Below are 27,447 nucleotides of genomic sequence, written 5' to 3'. Positions count from 1 at the left end.
TTTTTATTGCATTTGTATATGTTTTACGTTACGTCTAAAAGAAAAAAAAAAAACAAAAAAAAACGGAATATTGTCATGAGGCACAATTTGAGTCTTGCATCCGATTACTATTTTTTTCCCTATAAAAATTGGCATATTCCATAGATGCAAATTATAACTGCTTATTATTATTCAAGAAGACTTTTACGATATTGTAACAAAGTAACAAATACATTACATCTACTTATAATTAGTAATTATAATATGCGCAGTACTGTGGCTTTTTTAACCCTTTGTTCCACCCTTTGTGTGTCTCTGCAATATATATGTAACAATTAATTATTGATTTAATAATAGATAAATTAAAATTTTATCTCTATAATTATGTATAAATAGATAAATTAAATATCTCTCTCTTTCTCTCGCACATAAAACATCGATCTCATAAGATAGATTTACAAAATAGCATTAATTTCGATCTATAATTCATAGTTAACATTCATCATTTGTCTCATCTAAAATATGAAAAGTCTTACTTGTTCTTTCTCCTTGCGTTCCACGATCTTACAACGAGAACGTCCGGCAAGTCCGTAACGTTGCTCGCACGTGCAATCCTCTTCGAGTTCGACACTTGTAAGACCCTCGGCGATCTTTCTAGCAGTGACCTGGGCGAATTGTCTCTTCTGATTCGGCTTAGCATCCAAGAAATTGTTGGAAATGAACGCCGCTCCGCCAGACTGCAACAATGTCATAATATAATGACAGTTCATACGCTTTACTCGTATTTAGAGCTACTGATTTTTTTTTATTAATTCATGTCGTTGCCTCCTTGTTTTTGAATTTTTTATTTTACACTTACCGCGACAGCAAAGTCAGCACACACATCGACAGCAGGAAGGACCATGTTGTTTTTAAGCTCGGTGTTTCCGCTCAGGGGTTTCTTCTTGCTGTCGGCGAATACGTACGCGCCATGGCTGTCGTAACCAACAATGTTCTTTTGCAATTTACCGGAAACTTGCACATCGCCGGAATGGTATATTTGATAGTAAGTCAGACCCAAGTCGCGGTAAAGCTTCTCTCCGATTATAAGTCTCAATTGTTGCAACTAGAAAAATCGAAAGCGTCGCACGCAGTCGTGATAGATAAATTTATCGTACGGAAGGACGAAGAATATTATCCTGCGATTCAATAATTCATGATATACAGGATATTTGGTAGATTATTGTTTTCATCGATTTTTGATTGACTTGTATTTTAGTCAACTGATATATTTCGATATTTCTCTGTCCGCGCAGAAAATTACAATTCAAGAAGAACGATTATAAACTGCTGTTAAAGTTAGACGGATGTGGCTCGAGTGTAACTTAGAATACTGACAGGGGATAAAAATAGGAAAAATGCTCACCGATAGAGGCAACGGACTCTTCTCGCACGGGGTGGCGATAATTGCAACGACAGCCTTGACCGCGCCGGCTCTGAAAGGATAGTTGACACCCTCCTCGTAAGCGTCGGTCAACTTGAAGGTGCCGAATTCCAGATCCAGTCTTTCCCCGAGATACTGCATCCGTGTCTCAAAATTACCTGCTTTCGCCTCCTGCGGCGACCGTGTAAATAATTCGTGAATCAAAATGCTCCGATATTATCGATAATTACATTCCTGTTAGTTTCACAAGTGCTGACATTAGTTACCTCAAAAGTGATAAGCGGATCCAACTTTTCGAATTTTATATTCTTTACATCACCCTCGATGTTAAGATTGCCGTTGGAAGTATAATGTTGCGGCCACTTCATGTGTTCGCCGTAACCGATTAAACCGATGTGGACGTCCCTATTAAAAGGAGACGTGTGAGAACAATTGATTAAATTTATATTACATAATGTATAACATTTATTTATCCGATAAGTCCATATATATATATATATATATATATATATATATTCTAAATAATATTTTTCGAGGCATCTGCATATTTGTAGAAAATATATTTCGATATTTTTAATAATAATAAATATATTAATTGGGATAAAAGCGATGATATACATACGTTATGCCCTGTTGTTTTAGTTCCTCTTTCAGATCTGTTATCACTGTTGGAAGCAGATCTTTGAAAATTTTCTCGTTTTGTGCAATTTGTTCAACTATAAAAACAATGTCGGCTTGGTTCTTCGGGAGCTTAACGCTGAAGTTATCACCCACCGCAATCGCGTCTCCACCGACCTTACAATTTGCTAAAATATCACGATAAATTTGCTTTACAAAGTATATCATCATTTATTCATCTGTTTTAAATCCGTACTTTTTAAAATAATGTTTTACATAAACTTATATAATTATGAAAAAGAGAGAAATTTTATATCGCGTGTCACGCAATATTAATGAGATAATTTTAATAATAATATTAATATATGTATGTTTGCAGAGACATATATAAAAAAAAAAAAAAAAAAAAAAAAACATTTAAAATAAAAAATGGAAATATTTATATAAGCTGGTTTTTTTAAATTAATAATGATTAGCGTGCAGAATCAAATTCATCTATATGTTAATTAAAATCCCATTGGAAATATTTATTTTAATCATATAAATCAAAAATAAATATTCTAAATCTATATTTCTAAAATTTAGAAAATTTAAATGTGAAAATATAATAAAATTTATTGATAATAGTGTTAAAATATTTTAATGATTATTTTAATGACTAATTTAGTTTAAAACGAGTCCGTTATTGATCATATATAAATATGCATATATGTTTAATAGAAAATTAAACAAATTGATTTCCAATGAGAGTCGTTTTGGTTTGGTATTAATGCGTGTATTAATATCATATTGGATCGTACTTTGTGTGAAGTAGTATAAGTCAACAATTTAACTTACTGCAAGCGGCCGGGATGCTTATTCCGTAAACACGCTTATAATAGCAAGCGGAGTAGTAAGCGCCGGCGAGCAAGCAAGGAGCTTGCGGATTTCCGTTAGCAGCAAAGTCGCAAGCGTCTCGGTAATAAGCCGGTTTAACGTAGTTGAAGCACTTTCTAAAACATTACGGACAAACATCGTTTCCAAGTTACCTTTAAGTTAACGTGCTTACGCGACGATTATATTGTTTCTAGTATATTCCGGCTCAAATAGAAATGCCATCTCAAATATAATACACAATAAGTGTCTCACAGTAAGATTAAGCTTCAAGGGCTATTATTATCAGAGTGAGATAAGTGCTGTGCAAATTTTATACTATCTTTTTTTTTTTTTTAATATTATATGATTTATTTCCTTCTTTCTTTCTCTCTAAAATACAACTATATAGTTCTTTTGATGGATTAGGAAAAGCAATGTAAATTTATAAAATTTTCCATCCCGAGTGTCTGAGCTTTCGATATTTTATTGCTTATTTACGTCATATAATTTAATTTAAATGATGAATGCACTTACTTCAACGGAGACTTCTCGCTGGCAAAGTACTCAGTGCAGACTGGATTACGTTTCTCAGTCTTGTGATCGATCGCGTTCACAGACGCGCAATCGGGCTTCAGTTTGTATCCGTTGGCAAATTCAGTCTCGCTCTCGGTAATCTGTTTCAATTGGAAAAGGGTACTTTTCAGAGATCACTACAAATACATTATAAAGCTTTAAGTATCGTTCGAAGATGGTTGTAAAATCTGAACATCTTAAAACTCCCCGTTTCTATCTTCGTCGTTAAAAAGTGGAAGATACGATTTTATCTTGACAGTCCTTTTTATAAACGAAGAAATATATATTTTATCATATATCGTAAAATCTAAGATACTTTATTTTTTCATTTAAAAACGCAAGACGACAGTTGGTCTAGTTTCAAACTACCGATCAGATACCCATCTCAAAGAATGCTGATCCGTTTGGGAATTTGTGATCCCTTGGGGAAAGAACGCCATTCAACGTAAACATTTATCTATCGATCGAAGCGAAAAGTTTTGAATAAAGGCAAAAGCATACAAAGAACATGATTTATAGTCTTGCGATATTACCGTAATGTTTTACGAATAAAAGCGCGCGTCAAGAAAACGGACAAGAGAACGAACTTTTCCGAGGGAAGAAATATAGATTAATATAAATATTTATAACGAGTTAAATATTTATAACAGCTTTTCATTTTTCACCGCATTTTCAGTTTTTACATTTGCGCGCTATCAATTTCACGTGCTTTTTATGTGAGAAAATTGACTGAAAAATATATTAAAAATTCTGCTATATATATTTATTTATATTTATTCCGTTATCTGTCAACAGACTTTTCAGTCTGAAAAAGTCACGATTTAATGAAAAATTTGTTTATCCCTTTTAATAGCTTAGAAAATCGAAAATAATATAATTGGTGAAAAATTTTTATTTTGCCAACATTCTTTTAAAAAATATCGTGCGTTTACACCTGACGCAATTAGCTCTTTTTGCCTCTTTGCGAGAAATTATTTGTTTCACATTGGCTGCATATTCTCTCTCACCTTTCCGGACGGCAACGTGTAGTCGTCATAGGGCTCGTTGTTGCCGTCACCGAGAAGACCGCGTAATTTTCCGTGATAAAAGCCCGACACGCGGACCGTGCACACCAAAGGTAGTTTGTAGCTGCATGTGACATGCACGCCGTAGTCGGACTTGATGTGTGCGGTCGGGGTGGTGATGAGGAACGCGTGCAGATTCTTCGTGCTGGCTGGGAAATCGGCTGGCTTGTTATTCACCAGAATCTGAAAAAAGGGAGGCAAGTGTGAATGCAGTCGCGAACGAGGAGAGCCAAACATTTTACGCAAATGTAAAAAAAAAAAAAAAAAAAGGAAGAGAAATTACCCCTCCAAAATAAAAAAAAAAAAAAAAAAAAAAAAAAAAGAGCAGGCGAAAGTTACGCGTTCGTAATAACGAGGTTGTCCGCGCAACGAACAACGGCGAATTTTTATTCCTCTCTCGCTCGGTCCGTCTGTAAGAGAAGCGACGCCGAGGATAATAGAGTTTGGCTTGTCAGCAAAGTTTGGAGCCCCTCGGTAAACTTACAGAGTTACAGTTCAATACGGGATTGCATTATGAGACTCGTCCTCGGAATACATATGAGCGCGATCTGTGGTTTTACCCTCCTTGCCACCCTACCCGTTTTTCCCTTTCTCCCTTCACCCCATTTTGCCGCCCCGTGCGTTCTCGATTCATGTCACATATTCACGAGCGTAACTTGCCGCTACTACATAGGGGAAATTGCTTTATAGAGATAAGAGAAATGAACTTACGTTGCCATTGTTCTTCAACGTGATGCTCTCTTTAGGTTCCGTAACGGTCACGCTAATAAGATTCCCTTTGTTGAAGTTTGCGACGACGGAGAAATTGCCGTCTTGCATATCTTGGGCCAAAACATAGGTACAGTCGCCGTGTATACCGAAGTGATTGCCGTCAAAAGTGAAGAAGTGTCCCCCGTCGACGACGATACCGACTTTACTGAAGGGAGGTACGAGGTCGGAGAGCAGCAGAGTGGGCCTGTTTGAAGTAGAGAAGTAGAATTAACATGGTTATTCAACGTGGAATATTCTGCCGGCTTTTAATTGATTATAAAAAATAAGCGCAGGACATTCGTTGTATAAAAAAAGAAATAGAATAATTAAATTTTTCTCTTTAAAGTGCATCTATCACTTTTCTGATATAAATATATATTCAAGAGAGAGAGAGGGAGATACAAGTTTTTTAAATTAAAAAATAAAGTTAAAAATTACGTTATAAAGTAAAATTTAATATGTAATAAGAAATAAAAATAGAAGGTTTATTACATCAAAAGAAGTTTAATATATACCTGTAGGTATAGTAGAGATCCGCAAGGGATGGAAGTTCATTGTTGCGTAAGAGATTGATAAGGGATATCTTTACCGAAGTAATCACTGGCAATTTTGTCAAGGTTTCAAACTGAACAGGCAAATTAGCCTCGAACAAACTGTTTAGCAGTTCATCCAAAACGTCGCTCGAGTCTATGAGCTTGATGAGAGATGCGATAGCGTCGAGCGCACGCTGATAGATCTTTTTGATCTCGTTAACATCGTCGACCTACGCAAGACCAGAATACACCTCATTATCTCAATGACTTTGTTATTCGAATCGCGTTCGAAAGATACTATCAATCTAAAACAGCAAAGTATGACGTAAGAGATCGATGGAAATCTTACCTTCTCGTGTTTGACGTGTTTTATGATGTATTCATAAGTGGCGCTGAAAAATTGTCGAAGTTCTTCGGTCGGCAGCGTGGACTTCACGATCTCGCTGAGTTCTTGGATAGACGTCAATATACTCTCCGGCACTTGGAAATTTATGATATCCTTGTATTGCTCCTTTGCAAGATCGTAGATTGGTAATGCCTTGATTTGATTGATCAGCAGGACTGCAAACTCGTCGACATCTTTCTTGATTTGATTGACGGCCTTGAATATGATCTTAGCGATGTCCTGAGCAATCTCGGAAGCCGTGACCGCTAATTCCTTCAGCTCTTTCTGATGATCGTTAATCAGAGTGAGTAGTGCCTTTAAGTAGGCTATGGCAACATTGGCGAAGGAGTCGAGAATGTTGATATATGCTTTGACTATCTGTTCGTAAGAGTCTTTCAATTGAGGATAGACCTTACTCCATGCTTCCTGGAGTTTAGAGATCACTCCGTTGTATTCTTTCTGGAGTTCGTTTAATCGTGCAGTTATCTGCTTCAAGGTTTCCGTTACGGCGGTGATGATATTTCCAAAGTGCTTGTTTCTGAAAGCGAACGATCGATAATTATACGCACGAGGTACTAGATAACTCGAAGAAAGACCTATAAACTTCAATCTACAAAAACATTTATAGACGCATCATCTTTATCGATTTCTAATTCACATAAGCGATTATGTGTCGTAACAAATATATGTAATTATTGTATTTGTTAATAAACAGAGCCAATTTATGACATCATATTATAAATTTTCTTGTTATTTAAAAATTTATGTAAAAATTATGTATTTAATTTATAAATTGAGAAAAATGTAATCATTTTCTTACAAGGTAGCCTGTATGTCTTTGATGGTCTGATCAGCGTGAAGCTCATTTTTCATCTTGTTTAATTCAGTGTCGTAATAGTCTAAAAGCGGCTTGATATTCGGTTGAGCTTTCTTCAGATGATCCAAAAGATCTTTTATTTCTTGTTCTGACTCTTTGATTATCTCGATAGAGGCCTCTTTGAGTTGCTTCAGTAGCTCGATATTTCGGCTTCGATAACGGTCCTTAAGTTAAATAGTCAATAAAGTAAATAAAGCAATATTGTATATATATATATATATTATATGTCGATGATAATGTACTCACGATCGCGTAGACGATATTGTCCTTGTTGTAACCGAAGTCAGGTTTCAGGAACTTCTCCTGATCAAGGTAAACCAAAACGTGGAACAAATTCTTCTTCACTCCATCTTTAAACACATCGGCGTGAACTTCCGCCAATTGTCCAAGCACAACGCGTCCGTTAGCACTAACTTTCGTGTTGGGATTATCTGAGGGATATTAATTCGCATTAAATCCATGATGGAAGATCTTTGTGATTTTACTCGCAGGTCAAGCGAAGCAGATGATAATCTCGCGTTTATATCCATATGAGTGCAATTTGAACAAGAGCTTGGATTCAGCAGTATAACTTACCTTGTTGATATTCCAGATACTTGAAGCTGTTCCAATTATTCGCTTCTACATTAATTATGGTCGGCTTGTTGCCGACAATCGTGACTTCGGCGTCAAGTTTTTGCAGATTTTTCTCTAATTGCAGTTTCGCGTCGACTTTAAGAAGTTGCTGATTGGGCGCGTTCACAAGAAGATATACTTCCTTGGGATTTGCGGAGAACAGAACGCCCACGTTCTTCATCTTCTGATGAACATCGTTGTAAGTTAATACGCTACCGAAACCGATCGCGTATTCTGCAAGTACCGCGTGTGATTTCAGGTCGACCTTAAGCTGTTGACCACGGCTATTCACTTCGATCACGCTAGTGAGATTGCGACCCTTTTCGATATTTTCTTGGAGCAATTTCGCAGTTATGCTGATCTTCTGCGTCTTCTTTGCAAAAACGTCGATATCCATGTTCGCGTCCAGCAGGTGTTGACCGCCATAGTGAAGTCTACCTTTCACTGCCATATCCTAAGATCGACAAGCAGAATATATGATGTGAGTTGAAAAAAATTATATTTAAATCGACTTAAAGTGCAATAAGGATGAAAAAGCTTAATCTACGTGGAGACAAATTGACGGAAGGCACATAGTATATCGTCTCTTTTATAAGCCAAGTGGCTTGGCTTATGAAACTCGATGTTCCTGCTAGATTGCGAGAAAATCGAAAGTAAACTAAAGGCTGAAGGTGCGCTCTCTCTCTCTCTCTCTCTCTCTCTCTCTCTCTCTCTTTGCCTCTTTCTAATTTTTATATCAAGACTTTGATCCTATTCACGTGCGAAAATTGGAGGCGAGATTGAAAATACTTCTTTAGTTAAATTTTTTTCCTTTTCTAATCTAATGTGATTTCTGCGGATAAATTTAGAAATTTTCTTCGTAAAAACACACGAAACTACTTTCCTATATCAGAAGGACCGTACCTTTGGCTGCGACGGATAAATGAATTTAACTTCTCCACTGACAGATCCCGTTTCCTTTGCGATATTAATGTCTCCGGCAGCGACCAGGCCGGTCCTCTCGGATGGTTTGTTCTTCCTGTCCAGGTAAACGGATACATCGACCTTGAAAGCACCGGTTTGCTTCGTCTTCGGCAAATCGAGTGTGCTGATAATGGCCAGTTCGCGATTAGGCAAAGTCAAAATGACACCTGTCAAGGGAGAATAAAAGTCGACTCTTAATTTTTCGTCTCATTGATTAAAAGATATATTACAATACGCATGCAATTACATTTAATATGCGACTATTATTAATTTAATTAATAAGAGTTATTCATAGAGAAGCGAGAGAAGAACTTTCTTACCGCCTTCCTTAGGATGAATGTAGACTTGATAGGAATACTGAGACGTGTCCTTGGACGAGTGCAGATACAAATTAGCAGAGTGATCAAATTTAGAATCTTTGATCTCGGTGCTGGTCTTTAATCCAAATTCAGCCGGTACATTAAATTTCTTTAGATCTACTTCCACTATTATTTGATGATTCAGATAGTTCTTTTCTGTAAAAACGAACGAAAATATGAATTATAAAAATTGCCTTACAAACAATCAAAAATATCAAGATAATGATAAAGAGAGTAATTTCTGTAATTTTTTTTTACAATTTAATTTTATAGTTCTTTTTTTCTCTTTTATCCTCCAAAATACCCTTCATGTACACATATTTATCCACCGTACACATATTTACACGTTCTATATTTTCGACTTTATCTCTTCAATATCTATCAAATTAATGATAATAGCAAAAATTAGTAATGTAAATGTCATATTGTGAAATTACTATAAAGATAAAGAGCCAGAGATAATCGAAGCCATCAAGTAAATTAGACAGTGTAATTGACATTTTGAAAATGACAATCGATAAGTATCATAAAATCATAAAACGGTGACGAGAGTATTCATTTAACAACAATTTTAAGAAATTCATAACTATTAATGCTGTCATTGGGAACTCGTTACACGCCGTCCCATTTACACAGCGTTTTCGAGAGCTTAAAGTCCCTCGACTTTAATCACGAGAATTTTATTTCCGTAAACTCTCGAGGCTCGACAGACTTCACCCAACCGTTCCAAATTGATCCCGAGGGAGAAGAGAAAAAGAGAAAGCAAAAAAGGGGAAGAGGGAGGGAGGGAGAGAGAGAGAGAGAGAGAGAGAGAGAGAGAGAGAGTGAAAGAGAAAAAAGCACGAAGTAAACATTATCGAGCTATACGTCATCTCGGCGTTAGAAAGGATTAAGACGCGTATACGTCAGCAGGGAGAGCACACGCCCTTGCGGCGCGTGACGTCATTCCGACACGACTTATTTTTTCCTTGTATCGCGCCGTAATACCCTCCACACACACAACACACCTGGCCTAGTCGGTGGTCACGCCTGTCTCTTCCCGGCGTTCGTCGACTCTTTCTCTCGTCAAAGGGGGGAAGAAAATAAAAAAGAAAGAGGAAGAAAGTGCGCACACTCTCGAGTTAACGCGTCGCCATGCGACGTCGGTCGAATTAAGGGATACAAAAATCCGGGGATCTATTAATAAACGAGGCGAGGCACGAATCGGGTGCAGATCACGCGAGAATAGATGCTATCGACCAGGATCCGGTAGCCAAATGCGCAGAAGGCTGTCCTCTCCGCTGCTCGTGAGAATTCCATGTCGCTTATTGCGCATTCATGCGAAACACACACGCGAGAGATACGTTGGGGAGAATGATACGGAGACAGGGTCCACAGAGGGGAGATTCTCTAATTATTTAAAACGGGCGGACGTGCGTGTTACGCGGACGAAAGCATGTACGTTGCGATAAGGATGATTTCCTGGGAGACGGAAAGCGATACACATTTTGGTTTATTGTGGTCTGTAAAAAGACCGGCGAGTTCGTTACACGCTTTGCGTTAACGTTGTCTTTCTTTTTTTACATTTTCACGAATCCGTCATGACGAAGCGGGTCTTAATAAAGGGCCGACTTGACACGCAAAGTAAGCGTATCATTGAGGTAGGGTATTTCCAAGTGCGCCGTATTTAACGTCCTTTATTATGTAGGGAAGACCGTTTATAATAACGGTATACGGTCGATTTTTATAATTCTTAAAAATAAATAAGCGTACTAAATATAAAAAATTGCTTCGTTTCATTAATTATTCATTCATACATTTTTCTCTGTGTTCCTTTTTCAATTTTAAACAGTCAAAGAAAATATAATAAAAAGTAGGGAAAAGAAAATTTTGCAAAACGCAAACCTAAAGTACGATGAAAAAGAGAATATGAAGGAATAGAGAAACACTTGCTAGAGCAAAATACCTGAAGTCTAATTATGTTTGATAACAATTTTTAAGGATGATTATATTGCTGTTGCGAAAGACATATAACTATGATATATCAGGATCGAAATTTAACTTACGATCAGTGTCGTAACTGGATTGAAGCTTGAAGTGAGCACAGTCCTTGCTCTGCTCGCAGTAGCTGTTGGAGACGAGGATCTCCTTATTTGAGAGTTTCAGCTCGCCCACGATAGCCGCCGGATCGAACTTGGCATTCAAAACGATTACAACGCCGACCTCGCCGTCCTTCTCGCGAGTCAATTGCTGGCGAGTATACTTGAAGGACGAGCTCCTCGTGTTCTCGCCTATCTTGAGGTTGCCGTTTCCTTCGACAATGGTCTTGCCACCTTCGTCGCGTCTCTTGTAGTTTGTGCTGCGAATAAAGCATAATTCTACGTCAGATATGCTGTTTACTCTTCCGCCTCTTTTACTTATGTATTATTGTCTTATATTTTTTTTTATAATATTTTTCAACGCTTCTTTGCTTATAAAAAAAAATTATTTTATTTTTAGCAGAATATATTTCAGAAACAAATATTGTTACTATTATATATTAATACATGTATTAAGCAAGTCAAGCTAGGAACGTTGATGTTTCTTTCCTATCTCTCTCTCTCTCTCTCTCTCTCTCTATTTATATTAATTATTGAATAATATATTGGTATTCCATATATATATATATTTGTAATACTTTTTTAGCCGTACGATCGATGACACTCTAAATTTCTGTCAAGAACCGTCAACCTCTTTCAACGTTTTTTTTTTTTTTTTTATATTCGACCAGGGTGATCTCGATGAGACGAATAAAAAGGATTGGCGCACAGTTGTATGAGTATTCTCGGAAACCGCTTGAATTAATTTTAGCAGGTAAATCGATGAAATTACACAGAACGAGGTGGAACGACGAACGGAGATACGTATTCTAGCGTATCTCTGATCTCCTTTGAAAATGACCTCGTGCCCTTTCGTTAATTACAGGAGGACATCTTTACTCTTTGTTTTGTCGTCGCGTAGGCGATCGATCTTTTACTTCTTTTATATACGTGCAAAAGGTGTATCCATATCTCGCGCGTCGTTAGAGAACATCGGTTAGAATTACGTCGAGAATATCGATCCCCCTCAACAGAAGCGCGACGGAATGTACAAGATCGCTAACAGAATGGAAGTTAAGAATGTCGAGAAAAACGAAGGACTTCCTGCATTCCATGCCACCTGCGTAACTTTATCTTTTTGTCCTTTACGTAAATTCCTTCTTCATCCAAATAATTATCAACTATAGTTCAGAGTTCAGATATATATATATATATATATATATATATATATATTATATTTAGGGATATTGTTTCGCGCGATAAGCTATTAGACTCTTACCTTCCGGTGACGATGTTCTTGCCATCGCTGGTGACGGTGATGATTATTTTCCTGCCGGTCTTGGCGGTGGGATTGTTGGCGATCTCGGCGTAAATTTTGCGATACTTGAGCTTGTCGCTGTCCAGGTTAACGTTGATGACGAAATTCTCGATGCTCTCTAGGTTGACGTGCGCGTCGGCAGCGGCGAAGCCGTACGTTGTCTCGACTTTCCATTCACCTAAAATCACAAACGCGAGGAATTCGATAAGAATGTTTATTAAAAAAAGAACGAATAACTTTTTTTTTTTTTTTTTTTTTTACTTTTTCGAATAAATGTGCAGTGTATATAATTACTCATGTATATAATTAAACTCATGTATATAATTAAACTCATAAAGGAAGGCGAAATAGATAACTTAAAAATGTATGTATCTCGAATTTAAACATTAACAGAATTTTTCAAATTGCTCTTAATTGTTTCTTTTAAAATTTTCTTAATATCTTCTAAAAAAAATCTTTTATTAGTATATAATTTTCTAGTTTCGATTTGAAAGTTTTTTAATTTTTATATTTGGATGGTTTTTTATAAAAAATCACGTAAAACATTTAACATATTTCACAAGCGAAGAAGAAATATTGCTACATCAAATTTTTCACAAGCGAAATTTTAACGCATATTTACATAAAATTTCATTCAAATATTCATTAATCTATTTGAAAATAATATCTCTGTAAAAAATATAACAAAACATACAACAAAAACAGAATAAATGCCTATAATATGTGAAAATTTCGTGTTTGTAAAAAATTTAATTTTTTTCCCTGCGAAAATTTTGCGTTCTCGATTTAGAGAAAAAAATATTAATTATAAATATTTTTTCAATAAAAACGTCAAAAACCATGTCGCTTTGCAATACTTAAAAATTCTCTCCTTAATTTAAATTTATTTTATTGATGCTGCAGACAGTATTAATGTAATAAATACATTTATCTGAAATTTCGATGACCTTTTTATTATTATATTATTTTTAAAAAGACTTGCTTTAAATTTGACTAAAATTACCCTTGTATTCTCGGTCGCCAAGCTTCTCGAATTTCGAGAGTAATTCCAGTCTTGTTTCCGGACAAGTGAGAACTATATGGATAATCGGAGAGACGTTGCCGTCTTGAATTTCGCTCTTGGCTGTGTACTTTTTATCGTCGGCAGTGACGGCCACATCGGTCTTCCTTAACTGTCCGTCCTTTTCTCTCTTCAAAAATAAATAAAGAAAGTATTAGGTGCGCGTATAATAAATAGATAGTACCACCCTCGCAATCTCGTTGGTTACTCTAAATTTTACCTTGGTAAACGACACGCTGTCGTAGTAAAGGAATAAATTATCGTAAATGACGTAATATAGGGTATCAAGACTGATATCCAAGATAATGCAAAGAGTTTGTTCGACGAATGACGAAACGCGCGAGAGACGATATATTTTTATGGAAGTAGAATTAACAGCGTTGTAAACACGTTACCTCGTGCTTGAGTTCAAAATCGACGTGGTGCAGCTTCTCGTAGGGGGTATTAGCCTTGGCCTTTATATCGATATGCGTGAGATCGCGATCGTACGTGAGGGGATCGATCGTGACGGTCAATTCTTTTTGATCGTACTTGACAATCGTGTTGGTGATGACTGTCACTTTGTCGTTGTTAGGCACGAGTTTAAAGTGATTTTGAAGGGTAAGAGGCGGTATCTTGAGAACCGTCAGATCAAGCTTGAGATCGCTCTCGTAAGGATGCTCGCCATCATCGATTCCCGATGTCTTGAGAGCACCATCGATCTTGACCGTTCGATCCTTGTTGTAAGTGAGTGTCGTTGATCCTTGCACCTCGAGCTTACCGCCTTCCTCGGCCTGTCTCAGGAAGCTGTTTTTGAAATCGAGATTGACCGAGTCCAGCCCTTGGAACGGTAATATCAACTTTACATTGCCGCTGACAGCACAAGGCTTGTCGATGTCGTCGCCGGGAACGTAATTTCCAGAACTCTGCGAACGATAGATTTACGCATTGCTAACTTATAGATCTCACAATCTTACGCGTTACGTAATTTCGAGATAGTGAATAAGTTTGCTTACCTTCACTTCGAGATTCTTTGACAAAGAACAAGCGAATTGGTATGTCAGCTCATCGTTATCATGCACGCTAGTCTTGTATCGTAGATTATACGGTCCCGGTAGCTTCGTATTATCCGAACGTGTTCCTGATGCGTCCAGAACGACCTCGTACAACCTCTTATAACCGTCAACATTGGCAAGATTTTTCAAATTGACATCGACCTGTCCTTTGTTGCCATCAAAATCAGTACCCGTGATGTGCCACTTGGACTGGAACATGGATGTTTTGTAGTCGATATCGCTGGCATCAAGAGTGTATGTAAATTTCCGCGACTTGCCGCCCTTAGTCTCATGGTCCTCCATTTCGATGTTCACGTGGAGGTTGTACTTGTCATTCTTTTTGGCAGACGTGCGCTTACCTTTGTAAACCATATAACGACCGTTCGGTAAAGTGATGTCTGCGTCGAAGATTAGTTCGCCCTCGTTGAACGTGCCGTCCAGCTTACCCTTACCGTTCACCTCAAGCTTGTTATTCAGGATCTCGATCACGTTCCTCGAGTCAACGGCGTTCTTCTTTATGTCGTTTACAGTGGACAGCTTAATACGCTTGCTCGGATCCTTTTCCGCATCGAACAAAATTTCGATATCAGCGTTGTGTTGTGACCCGCTTATTACGAAATCACTCGTTCCCTTGATCTTCCGGTTGATCTTTAGCAGATCGATATTAAGCTGTGCGTTACCTTTGTCATTCTGCGCTGTAATCTGTCCATTGACGTTTAGATAGTTTTTCACGTTTAAGGACAAATTACCCTGCGGATACACACCCTGTCGCAATAGCTTAAGCACAAAGTCGACATACTTGACGTCGTTAACAGTGACGTATACTCGGGACTGGACGTTGCCGGGATGGTCGTTTAGACTGCCGAAAACCTTGACCTTTTTGCCGTTTAAGTCCAGATTACTGTCCACCTCGATGTTTAGACGATTGTTGTCCTTTTCGTACGTTACCAGGGCGTCGGCTTCGTACTTGCCGCCCGGTGTCAGTTCGACCTTGTTCTGGTACTTGCTCTTGTGCGGCTCGACGATCGTACGTTTCGATTCTAGTTTAATGCTGTTCTGCAGCAGCTCGGCCTCGAATTCGACTTCGTATTCGCCCGGCTTAGCCTTGTTCCGCTTGGCGGATAGGTCCAAGCCGAATTTGAACTTGTCATAAGCTATTTCAATGTCGCTATCGATGGAAACAGGCGTGAGCTTGCCATCGAGATCCAATTTCAGCTTCGCAGCGGGATACGAGATTTTGTTGGATCCACCCAGAACAAAGTTGGCGCTTCCCTGATTCAATTTAGTAATGATATGCTGCTTGAGAGTGAAACGATTGATTTCAGATTTTAGATCCGAGCCGTGGACGAAGACCAGATTATTCTCAAACTCATGTTGATCTTTACGTACTTCCCAGTCGATGTCGAAGGCTATATTGGGATCTCTAGACGGCGATGCCGATAGGCCGAGCGAGTAGTGACATTCTCCCAGCTTCTTCCCGTGTGACTTGATAGCGATTGACTCTTCGCCATAACTTGCTTTTATATCCAAAGCGACAGCATTCTTGCTAGATTGAACGTATCCATCAAGACCGACGAGGCTCTGGCCGCTCGCGACTAGGGCTACCTTGTTGAATACGTATTTTTTCGTGTCATTTTCATCGATCAGCTCTACATCACCTTGCACATTGTATTGTTGACCGGATGTCTTTCCAGACTTGGCGCCCGCCAGTTTTTCAATATGCTCCGGTATTTTATATTCTAATACAGGCTTGTACTTGGCACCATCGGTCAAGAGACCGGCGCGCGCAAAGTATTCATGATTATCGTTGTGCACCGTGACGGTGAGCGTATGTTCCTTTGCATTGAGTTTCAATACTCCCTCAACAGAGGCTTTTTTGTTGGGAGAATCGAGTGACAATTTGGCGACTTTGTTAGGTTCGAAGGTGATTTCGCCGGTTAGAGATACTCGTCTATTAGTCTTGCTGTTGGGCGTGTCTAACAAAATCTCAAATAATCGAGATTTTGGTGTCTTGTCATAATACATTTTAAGATGGACGCTTGACAGATCGTTATTCTCGACGCTAATACTATACTTGGACGGTCCATTCAAGGGGAAAAAGGCTCTCTTGTTTACCGATTCAATGCCATCATACGGGAACTCTAGGTGTCCGCAAACTGTTACGCCCAAAGCGGTGGAGAATTGTTCAAAGCAATCCTTGTATACCTTGCCCTTTCCGAACTTGGGAGCCTTGTATGCATCGCTTTTTGATCCAGTACTTAGTAAGACTTCGCTGCTCACACTTATAATCTCCTCTTTTTTCTTCGGCGCGCCGATTTTTATGTCAATACCTTTGCCGTCCAATAACTTCACTGTCACATCAGTTGCTGTGTCAGTATGCAATGTGCTGACCAGCTTCATGCCAGACTCTACATCGAATCCTTTAACAACCAAGCTACCAACGATTCGAATAGAGGCACCAGGTTCCACACCGAGGCGCACGTCAGCGTTTTGCGAATTCTTTATGATTGCTGGAATATCTAATCTGCCATATGTCTTCAAATGGACTACGCTAGTACCGATCACGCCCACAGAGAGTGCGGTTCCAAGATTTGTCGGATAGATGAGCTCCGTGTCGAGGAACTGTACGCGATTCTGCAAGTTGTAATCGAATTTCTTCACCTTGTCGAATCCTACCTCAAGGTTATCAAATATTTTATCGATGACTTTTTCCGGCGATAATTGTGCAGGATTTCCATCGTAAGTTAGATATGCCAATTCAACACCAAACAGCTTGACGGACAGATCTATGTCAAGCTGTTCGTCCACCTCGTTATTTCTCAATTTCACACTTTTGGCGAATCTGTCGAGTTCTCCCTGCTTGACTTCTCGCTTACCGCGCAACTTGTCGACTTTCTTTGTAATATACTTTGCAATATTCTCAACCTTATTCGTTCCCTTTTCCAACAAGTCTTCCACCTCGTCCTGCGTCAAACGACCTTTAGGCCCGAAGTAGTGCTCGATTAACCTGTCAAGATTCTCGATACGTGTGTTGAGCTCCAAGAAGTTGAAAGATCTGCCAAATATCTCAGTGGTCAGATTCAGATTCACCGAGCGCGGTACGAAGCTGTCCTGACTATAGATGACGTTACTCTCCGCGGAGGAGCCGACTCCGAGACCGCCTATGTTGTACGATAGTTCATTGTTAAAGGAGAACTTGCGGAAGTCTTCCGGAAAGTTGGTTCGCGGTTTAATTAGACCAAGTTGTCTCTTCGCTTCGGCTTTGTTTGGATCAGCGGAAGCTCGTAGATTACGCAAGTGACTTTGAATGAAGGATCCGACTTGATTGACTGTTTCTTTATCTAACGTTTCCTTAATTTTGTTGGCAACTTGTGGGCAAATACAGTCGACTAGCGATAGATAACTTTTTATTCTGATCTCACTGTCCTCTTCGCGATTAGCCAGAATCTTTAGAAGAATATTCTTCCACTTCATAGAACAGCGAGCGGGCAGAGCCTCGATCGCGGCTACCCTGACACGATTGCGAACGTTCTTGTCCTCGGCGATGCTGGCCAGTTTCTGTATACTCGTGTCATCGAGATATTTGGCATTACCTAACGCCTTCAAGGCCGAGACTATGAGATTCTCCTGTTCCCTGGTCTTCGCTTTCCCGTTGCCGACCTTCTCGCGGATCTTTTGGATAGCCTGTTTAACCTCGGGGACATTATCGCAAGCGTGCTCCTGACAGTATTTGCCGATTACTTGACCGACTCCGAGATAGCCGAGACGCGGTAGATCCGGCTGATCGAGAAGAGATGTGATGGCAGTCACTGACGGTAAATTCACGTGATTGACGAGAGCGAGACTCGCGTAGAAGATGAGGCCCTGAACACCGGTGAGCTCGTGACTCTTCAACAAATCGGTGACCACCTCAGCGGCCTCACCGCTTCCAGTGCGGAAAAGGGCATCCAGTAAAATCTTTTTGTCCAGAACCTTATCAAAACCGGCACCGGCCTTCACCTTCTGATAAATGGCAAGAATGTCGTTCTTATTACTAAGACGAAGGACTCGAATGAGCTCGGCGAATTTCTCCGCTGCGTCCTGCTTTACACCATCGTGCTCCTCGGAACTTGCCGTCTTCAAGGCCGCGGCAATAGCATCGGCCGATGATTTGGTGACAGGATGCGGCGCTTCAAAAATGAGAGATTTCGGGAGGGTAACTGGAGCGTTCGGGCTATCGCCCTTCTCGCTCTTCAGGGTCAACGTGGTCTGCACGACTGTCTTGGCGCTGATGTCACCGTTGCTCCATGGCTTCAATTTGTAAGTCTCGACCGAGGTCGCTTTGTTCAGGATTCCGCGTTTGAAGCGTTGCTCGATCTTTTGGTGCGATCCTAATAACGGAGCCGATTGAATGTCAGACTTTGAATCGTAGATCGCGGACACCGGTCCTTCCCTGATGTTTTCGCGATGAGAACAACGGGCCAGGTTTCTCTCCTTCTGAATGATCAACGAATCGCCGTCTTTGTGGAAAGTAAAGTCAGTCGGACAGCCGCCGAGCACATCAAACTGAAAATTTGACAAACAGCAGGTATGCATTATATCGAGATAGTTCTCTAGTGATTAGACAAATTAAAAAAGAAAACAAATTAAGACAGCTCGATTCGCATACCTCGTGATGAGTTGTAGAGCCAGAATCTTGGATGACAGCCGATTGGAAGAGAGAGGTGACAGCTCTCTTAATGTTGAGAGATGCCTGCGAATCACCGACTTCAGCGCAAACCTGTGTGTCGATATGGCCATCATGATAGTTGAATTGCAGTGCGTGCTTTTCAACGTCTGGCAACGAAATTGGCTAGAAAATAAATGGTATTTACATTTTTTTATACCTCTAGTATTTCTGTAAACAAATGTTATGCATTTAAAAAAAAACGCACAAGATGATACTTTTCACAGAATTTAAGCAAACAAAAAATTAAAAAGATGAAGCATTTATTATGCACATGAAAAACAGTTTATGATACGTATAAATGTCTACAGATATAACAGGAAACTTTATACGCTGCATTTCAGTTGATGTAAGCCATCAATTTTAATTATGCGCGCGTGCAAAAACAGTTCCAATTAAAAGTTTTTAATATACAAATATACAGTGCTTATTCTGGAGGTTAAATTAAAAGTTTTTTTAGTGTCTCTGAAAAAAAGTCGAAATTACATATTTGAATTTCAAATATTTCTATTCAGGTTTTATGTGTATATTCGTATAATTTTTTTTATTTAAAAATGTGTAATACAAGGATCAGATGTAGAATAGAATACTTACGGCTCCATTGATTGATACGCCCTTCAATCGGATCTGCCGAATGCAGTCAGGCTTCACTGATAATTCAACGGTACCTTTCAATTTCAAGGTAGCGTCACCCTGAGCCTCGGGGACCGACGTTACAGATGTTCCTTCTAAATCGTATATGTACGTATGTCCTTCCTGATATGCTTTACCTCCTTGTACTGAAAGAGATTCATAGGAGCAGACGTAAAATTAAATCCTAAGCGATACTAAATGCAAATGGATACTAATTTCTCACTTTCAATGAGAAAAATTCTTCTTGAAAATAATTAGGATAATTTAAAAACAAATTTTGTATATAGTATTTAGATTTACAGATATATAATACTTACATCCATGGCAGCCGACTGTACATTGATCTACAACAAGAAGAGAACCATATGTCAATATCTAGCTATAAAAGTATACATATTTCTAATGTTAATTGTATTAATTATTAAGACAACAGTACACAATAAAAAAAACACTGGAAACGTTATTAATTATTTTTTTCTTTCTTTTCATATATAATTCAAAATCAGAATTGTTGTAATAAAGCAAATGATAAAGATAGAGTATATAGGAGAAATATTCAAAGTAAATACACATTCACATCTTTGTTTTTTACGAGAAAGAAATGAGTAAAATCTTTTTCGTATATGACATTTTATTTTTCAGATTTCATCGAAACGCGGATTCGAGCGGAGTAACAGACAAACGGTTATAATCTATTATGCTTGACGTAGATTGTTTGGAGAAAAAAATATATTTGTGCATCGGAGTGAACTCGGTGCTAGGGTCGAACGCTGATAACGTGCAGTTAATCGTGACTTTCTTGACCCTGGTCCATGGAATTTCCATTTCTGTTCGATAGAGCGCGTCGGCAGCCCGCGCGAGCCGAACGGTTTATAATGGTTTATACCACAATAGTTTCACCCTTTAACATTTAAATTGATTCGAACGAAACCGCAGTGACTTTTCGGGCTATAAAAGGGAACGTACTAATCAATTGCAGTGCTTGCAATAATTTGACATTTGTGTCTCTTTTTAGTCTAAATTACATTTTTTGTTATATTTTATTTTTTATTATTTACAAATTTGTGCATATACGTTTTAAATCATACAATGGTTATTTGTCAGGTTTTTGTCATTACGTCGCGCTTTGACTTTTGTACACACACATTTGATATTTAAACATTCTTCAAACGCTAATTTTATAAATTTTACATGAAATATTCCAATTATATTAAATGAAATAATACATTACATATTGCGTTTACATTTAAATTTTACATGAAATATTCCAATTATATTAAATTAGTTACATTATACATATTGCTAATATATATTAATTATGTATTGCATAAAGAATATTCTTAAAAAAAAATTTGATATTGATATTTGTTACTGTACTCTGAACTCTTATCTTTCATTTCACTTTATCTCGCTGACATTCAGAAAAATAGCATTGATGGCAAAATTCATAGGCGAACGCAAACACGATGAAAGATTACATAGCATGCGTAGAAAATTTTATATTTTTTTAATAAAATGTTGATTACATTTTAGTTTTGAATAAGATGGTTTATATTCAAAATCAATTAACGCGAATTTTAGTAGTAATATAGTTTTTTTATTTGTGTTAGCTTACTTTTGAGATAAAAGACCGGATATTGGGTCAATAATGTAAGGAAATAAGGAATGTTACTAGTTATAACAGAAGTTTAAAGTTCACAACCTGCAACTATATATCGCGAAAACATTAATATCAATTTTATTGTATAAAATATCAACATCTACTTTTCGCGCATAATTGATATGTTCAAAAATTTTAATATACAATAAATGAATAATTTCGATATATGTAATTAAAAATATCAAATTTTCAAAATTGTTTTCCTATATGTAAATAGATTCAAGTTTTTACACTAATATTTAACCAACATATAATCGTTTTATTCGTTGTTATATTTGTTTTTAAATTTTAGAATTTTATTTTTCAACATATTTTTCTCTTTCTGTTGAACAAGTCAACAAAGTCAAAGCTATTCGATTTTTCTCTCACGTGTCTCTAACATACATCGTTATACGCGTGAGTTAATTACTGAGGAAAAAAATAAAATTACAAATATAAATCTCGTTAACGGCAGAATGTACGAGCCGACTAAGTGTTATTCAACATTACATCGATAGATTAATTGAAGTGAAAAACAAGTGAGCATCAAAATTTGCACTTTGCCCTTATGCGTCAATTACATAATTATTTACTCGACGAAAAAAGATAATTAATTGCATCTCAATAAACTTGATAAAAATTATTTTTTTCTCCGAAAAGACGAACAAGAGAATGTAAACGATAGAAAACATAGCAAAATAAATATACATGAGTGCATATACGTGTGTGTCTGTGTGTGTGTGTGTGTGTAAGAGATATATGATAATGTTTTCTGTTGAAGAGATTAGTCATGGTGGAAGCAGTTAAATCTAATCTTTCCAATTTATACGTGGTTAGTGTGTGAATACAGAGAGATTACTAGGAATCTTCCACTGTTGTTGTTTCAAACAGGACATAATATAATTTTTTTACGCAACTAATAAATAAAAGGAGTGATTTATTTTTTTCTAGAAAAGTAATACAAGAGACGACGAATAAAGATATATAGGCTATGTTTTGTTTAGGGTAACATAAAAACCTAGACGTAGAAAGTACGAAATAACAATAAAAGTGACCGAATAAATGAAGAGAAGGAGAGATAGATGGGATACAAGAGAAAGGGGAAGCGTTTCTTCAATAGAAACAAAGAGGAATAACAAAGAGATAAAGAACAACGCGTATAAAAAGAAGAAAAGAGGGGGAGAGTGAGAGTGGTCTCGAGAATAGACCAAAAGAAGGGTGCGAATCTATCCGATGAAGGTGCACATTGTTTCTGTACAATGATACCGCGAACCCCGGCGATCAATTTCCCTCCTCTTGATCGCTCTCACTTTAACGACAATCTACGAGTTCGTTGAAATATTGCTGCGGCGAATTTTCTTCGTTTATTATTCGGTCACCGCAACCAGAATTTTATCCGGAATTCATTTCACGGAATGCACGACGAAGGGATTCCTTTCAACACAAGTATTAGCACTTTTATTTCATTCGATTGCTTTCTATTTTCCGCTGTTCTATATAAAGGCTCCGCAAGAACCCTTTGACCAATTTGTAAACGAGTTTTCCTTGGCGACAATCGAGATATCTATAGGTACCAATATATTTCTAGATACACAGATAGATAACAATATCCTATATTTTCGTTTAAACTCGGATAGACTTTATTTCCGTCGAGCTTTACTAATTGTAAAATTTGACGTGGAATACTTAATGTCGAAAATGAAGTAAATAGCATTTTATATTGCAATTTTCATTACGAGAGAAAATTAACTTAAATTTACACAAAGGGGACGGGTGGAATATAAATTTGTGAATTAAATATGTAATCGCGACTCCTCTTTAAACATTATCACGCCGACCGAATAATGCAACGTCAACACATATGCACGCAACATGAAAGCTGCAATACAGTTTAGAGAGTCTGGCCGGGATTTTGCTGTAATCTAACACAATTGCAACTGTAATTTCTCGCGTTGCTCGTCCCCTTGACGTGCCCGGCGCGCGCGATTAGGGGTGCTCCGCTCTCGTTGTATTACTTAAACGCGTGCATTATGCAAATTCACAACGTGAATCTGCGCGTACGACAAAGCGTACACTTTCATATTTCAAGTGCTCAAGGACGTCGTATCTTTCTCGCATTATTTCATATTATTACGCTGCGCGTTTGAACGTCGATCTTTCTCCTCGATGATCCCGCTTGTATTCTCCGCTCGTATTTTTAACCTGACAATCGCGTCTCCATTTCTCGCATACAACTGCGCCATTGTAATTATTTATCACAGAATTTTTAATGCAACGTCAATAGCCATTGAGTGACTCGATATAATGAGAGATGTTACGCTTAAGAGAATATATTCATATGAAAAGGTCCACCTAATCTCTTTCTCTCTCTCTCTTTTTCTCGGTGTTGTTTCTATTTTCTGGCGATATTTCTGATGTTACAAGGGTACACAGCTGCGAGCCAATTGGAAAAATGTGTCGCCAATAGGAAATGCAACGATTGCAATCGTACTATATTCTGTTTTGCTCGTGTAAACCGCGGCGAGCGATGTGAAACGTTGGTTTATACGTTCCCTTTACTTATATTTTAAAACGCCACGGTGAAAGAACGTTTGTTACGTCGCAACGGCCAGATCGGATCTATTTTACTGGGATGTAGGGACGTCAGATCAATTTACCAAATGTCCGGTCAAACACGGGGGACCTATAATCGTTTCAATGATACGGACCTCGTTCCGACCACCGATACGCCATACGCGAAGTCTTTAAACTCTTATTTGTTACTTCTAGAACGTGCAAGAAAATTCCGTATTTACCTTACGTTAAATTCCACCACCAATTCCGGTTTTTTTTTTTAAGAATCGCTGTATTTTTCAGAAGAATAATCTTCTACATTTTTTTATTTCTCGCAAATGATATCGGTTGGTAAGTATTATTATTTTTAAATTTGATTCCGTTGATAATTTATTCACGTGAGAGATTAGAAGAAATGTATCCAATGATTCCCGTAATTTCACGTTACGTATATTTTATAAGAAAATTCTAATAGCAATTATTATATATTTCAATAATTATTTTAGCGCATGTGTATTTAGTACGTGCTAATAATGCACTCAATTATTTGTAATTGATTTGAACAATGCGTTGACTTGTATTAAATTAAAGACAAAAATATGGAGACATGTACGATAAGGTATTATTAGATAAATAATAAAGGATTCTTTGTCTCTCATATTGCGTTTAAGAGCAAAAACATAAAATTGATTTTCTCTATTATAATTACAGAATAAATAAATATTTTGTTGCCTACTCCCTCCCGCCGGATAATAGTATCTTTAATCACTCAATGATTCGTGCATTTGTTTATTCAAACGATTCGGAATACATTTGCAAATCAATGCATGTGTAGGCGCGCCTACATGTTTACAGTTTGATAAGAGTGTAACTAGATTTTTTTAACGTTATTTATCACTTTTATACATTTGATATTGCAATTTTATGAAAAACTCAAAATGTGACATTTTCCTTCCTTTTGTATCTTAATGAATATATATATATTGTTTCGACAATAGTTTAATTTTAAGCATTCCTTTACTTTATTTTATTAATAAAAAAAAAAACTAATTGATATCCGACATTTTCTTCCATTAGTCCAACATAATTTAATCAAAAAACAATTTTCTTTAAACTTCTTGCAGTAATAAGAAAGTATTAAACGCCAACGTATACGCCAATAAAAAGTTTTATATTTTGTTTAACGTAAAATAAGTTAACGAAAAGAGTTACAACTTTGATTAATCAAATTCTAGAATAACGTGTAACGTAATTTAGAATAGAAAAAATATATAATGCATGTAACAGAAACGCAGAATAAATCTCATATCGATAAGTGAATTATCGCTGTAGGAGTAAAGGCGGTAAAAAAGAAATGAAAGATTAATAAAGAAAGTCAACAATATTTTCTCTCGTTTTTACAAGGGAGATTAAGACGAATCTTTTCTCGGCCATGTCGAAGATCATTTTTCGTAAATTCGCGAATCAAGTATCGCAAGAAAGAAACGTTTCGATATTTTTAATTTATCACGCTAATCATGCCGAATGCAACAATTACAGATAAAATTCCGTGAATCTCCGGAATCCTATCGCTCTCACGAAAATATCACCAATTTCAACATCCATTCGTGACGATAAGCTTTATCCTTGACACAGCGAATAACCTTCTGATATTCAAACCTGACCGCGTTGAGCGCGTTGACCTTTTCTATCAACTTGCGTATTAATCTTTAACTTGATAGAAAAATTAAAACTCATGAAAATCCATCCGGTCTTCTCGAAAGGTCTACGCGAACATAGTTTGAATTTTTATTTACGCATCAAGACACAATTATTGTATAAATTCAACTTTTTATCAACTCTCTTAAAAATATCAAAAATTTAATAGTTACCTTACGATAACATAAACTATAGTTAACATAATAAATGTAAAAATAATGTTTCGCTAATATTCTACGCACAAGAAAAAAATTTAATGTTAAAGTAAAATAACTATTACTTTTTTCATTAAATACCTAATCAGTTTTTATAAATATTAAAAATATTCTATTAATTGTATCGTAATAGGTTTTTTTTTTTTTAATTTAATCTTTAATTAGTACGAATTAATTATGTTGGAAATCAATGCTTTCGAATCGAGATTTGTAAGAAACAAATGCTTTCTTTTTCTTTATTTCGAATTACATTGGTTATTCTGATTTCTCTTTCTTATTGATATGTAGAAGTATAAACGTTGCAATACTAGAACCAAGAACTTTGTATTTTTTTTTTATTAGTAGAATCTAAAAGTTTTCCTATATTATAATGTATATATGAAGATCTTCTTCGATATATTTATCTACCTTTCGAAAGATCTTTTCTAAAGATAAATTTTCCATTTAGATAAATAAACTGGATAAATGGACTGCTTTTCTGTAATTTTCACACTTTTGTAATTATCTAAGAATAGAGAAGAGAGCGAATGCAGTTTACATAACGGTCGTTCATCCTTCTTAGAGATTAAATTGAAAGACAGAGTACTTTGCAGAGAGGGATGAAAGTGCGACGTGGTGTTTTACTCACCGCCCAAGGCGCCCACCGCCAGGAAGAGAAGGAGGCAACCGGCGAAGACGGCTGTCCTCGCGAGCCCCATGGCTTCCTTTGCCCGAGTACCGCAAACTATTGCTTTTAGCACTACTTTCTCGCACAATCAGTGGTGACACGATCGGCGGCCACGGGCGAACACGACAAAAGCGTCCGCGCTTTTCTACGTCCGTGCTTTTATGCTCTCGTCGCTCCCCACCCGTTTATGTTCTTACAAATCCTACCCCATGCACATCGGCCCGTTTTCATACACATGTGTCCGGGCCCCGCGATATGTGGGAGATAAGGACAGATTTACTCGCACACCCCCGATCGAGAGAAAACGAGAGAGATGAGTGAAAGAGGTTTATCGAAATTTCCTTTGTTGATAACAAATAGTGAAGTTATTATTATGGACTAAACCGGAGTCGCCGAGAATGTTAGACGGACCTATTCGATAGCCATATTTTCAAAGAACGTATTGTATCATCAAAAGACTGTAACTCTGGGGTTTTCAATATACCAATATAATTTTTTACATATCTTTCGAAAATAAAATCTAAACACACAAACGTCTATATATATATATATATATTTATATTTTTTTTTTATTGTATAAATATCTTTTTTATTTAGAAGCCACGAATTTTCCATCACATGTTCAAGTCAGGAATCGTTCATCAATCCAAGACCTTTACGACTCTTGGGAAAATTTTACAGTTTTCTTTAGTCCCCATATGTGGAAACATATGTGCCGCATAACTCTGGCCTCCAGAAAGAGTATCCCGATCCTTATTCTAATTTGACTTCTGGAGAGTTCAACATCACATTACAAGTGTCGCGTTAACGTTTCTTTATTCTTCAAAAATTATAATAGCATGAAAATTATCGAAGCAATACGATTTGTTTGTAT

General features: G+C 37.2%; 1 protein-coding gene across 1 annotated transcript; it reads right to left on the bottom strand.

The window, feature by feature from the left end:
- On the bottom strand, window positions 1-26,711 carry Apolpp (retinoid- and fatty-acid binding glycoprotein apolipophorin). Its single transcript, XM_072898161.1, has 26 exons — window positions 26,535-26,711; window positions 20,119-20,145; window positions 19,763-19,947; window positions 19,112-19,294; window positions 14,425-19,008; window positions 13,825-14,334; window positions 13,373-13,559; window positions 12,331-12,547; window positions 11,040-11,332; window positions 8,956-9,150; window positions 8,576-8,802; window positions 7,634-8,126; window positions 7,304-7,488; window positions 7,001-7,221; window positions 6,145-6,718; window positions 5,778-6,025; window positions 5,224-5,467; window positions 4,456-4,695; window positions 3,410-3,549; window positions 2,858-3,012; window positions 2,025-2,208; window positions 1,669-1,807; window positions 1,385-1,573; window positions 839-1,084; window positions 516-716; window positions 1-294 (listed from the first exon to the last, which is right to left on the bottom strand). Exons 1-26 carry the CDS (start codon window positions 26,602-26,604, stop codon window positions 265-267), a joined length of 10,167 nt encoding a protein of 3,388 aa, XP_072754262.1. The 5' UTR covers window positions 26,605-26,711; the 3' UTR covers window positions 1-264.
- Window positions 26,712-27,447: the final 736 nt, after the last annotated feature.

The sequence above is a fragment of the Anoplolepis gracilipes genome, chromosome 8 (genome assembly GCF_047496725.1).
Source record: "Anoplolepis gracilipes chromosome 8, ASM4749672v1, whole genome shotgun sequence".
Taxonomy (NCBI): domain Eukaryota; kingdom Metazoa; phylum Arthropoda; class Insecta; order Hymenoptera; family Formicidae; genus Anoplolepis; species Anoplolepis gracilipes.
Note: the sequence above shows the minus strand (reverse complement) of the source record. Positions and strands in the feature narration are given on the sequence as shown.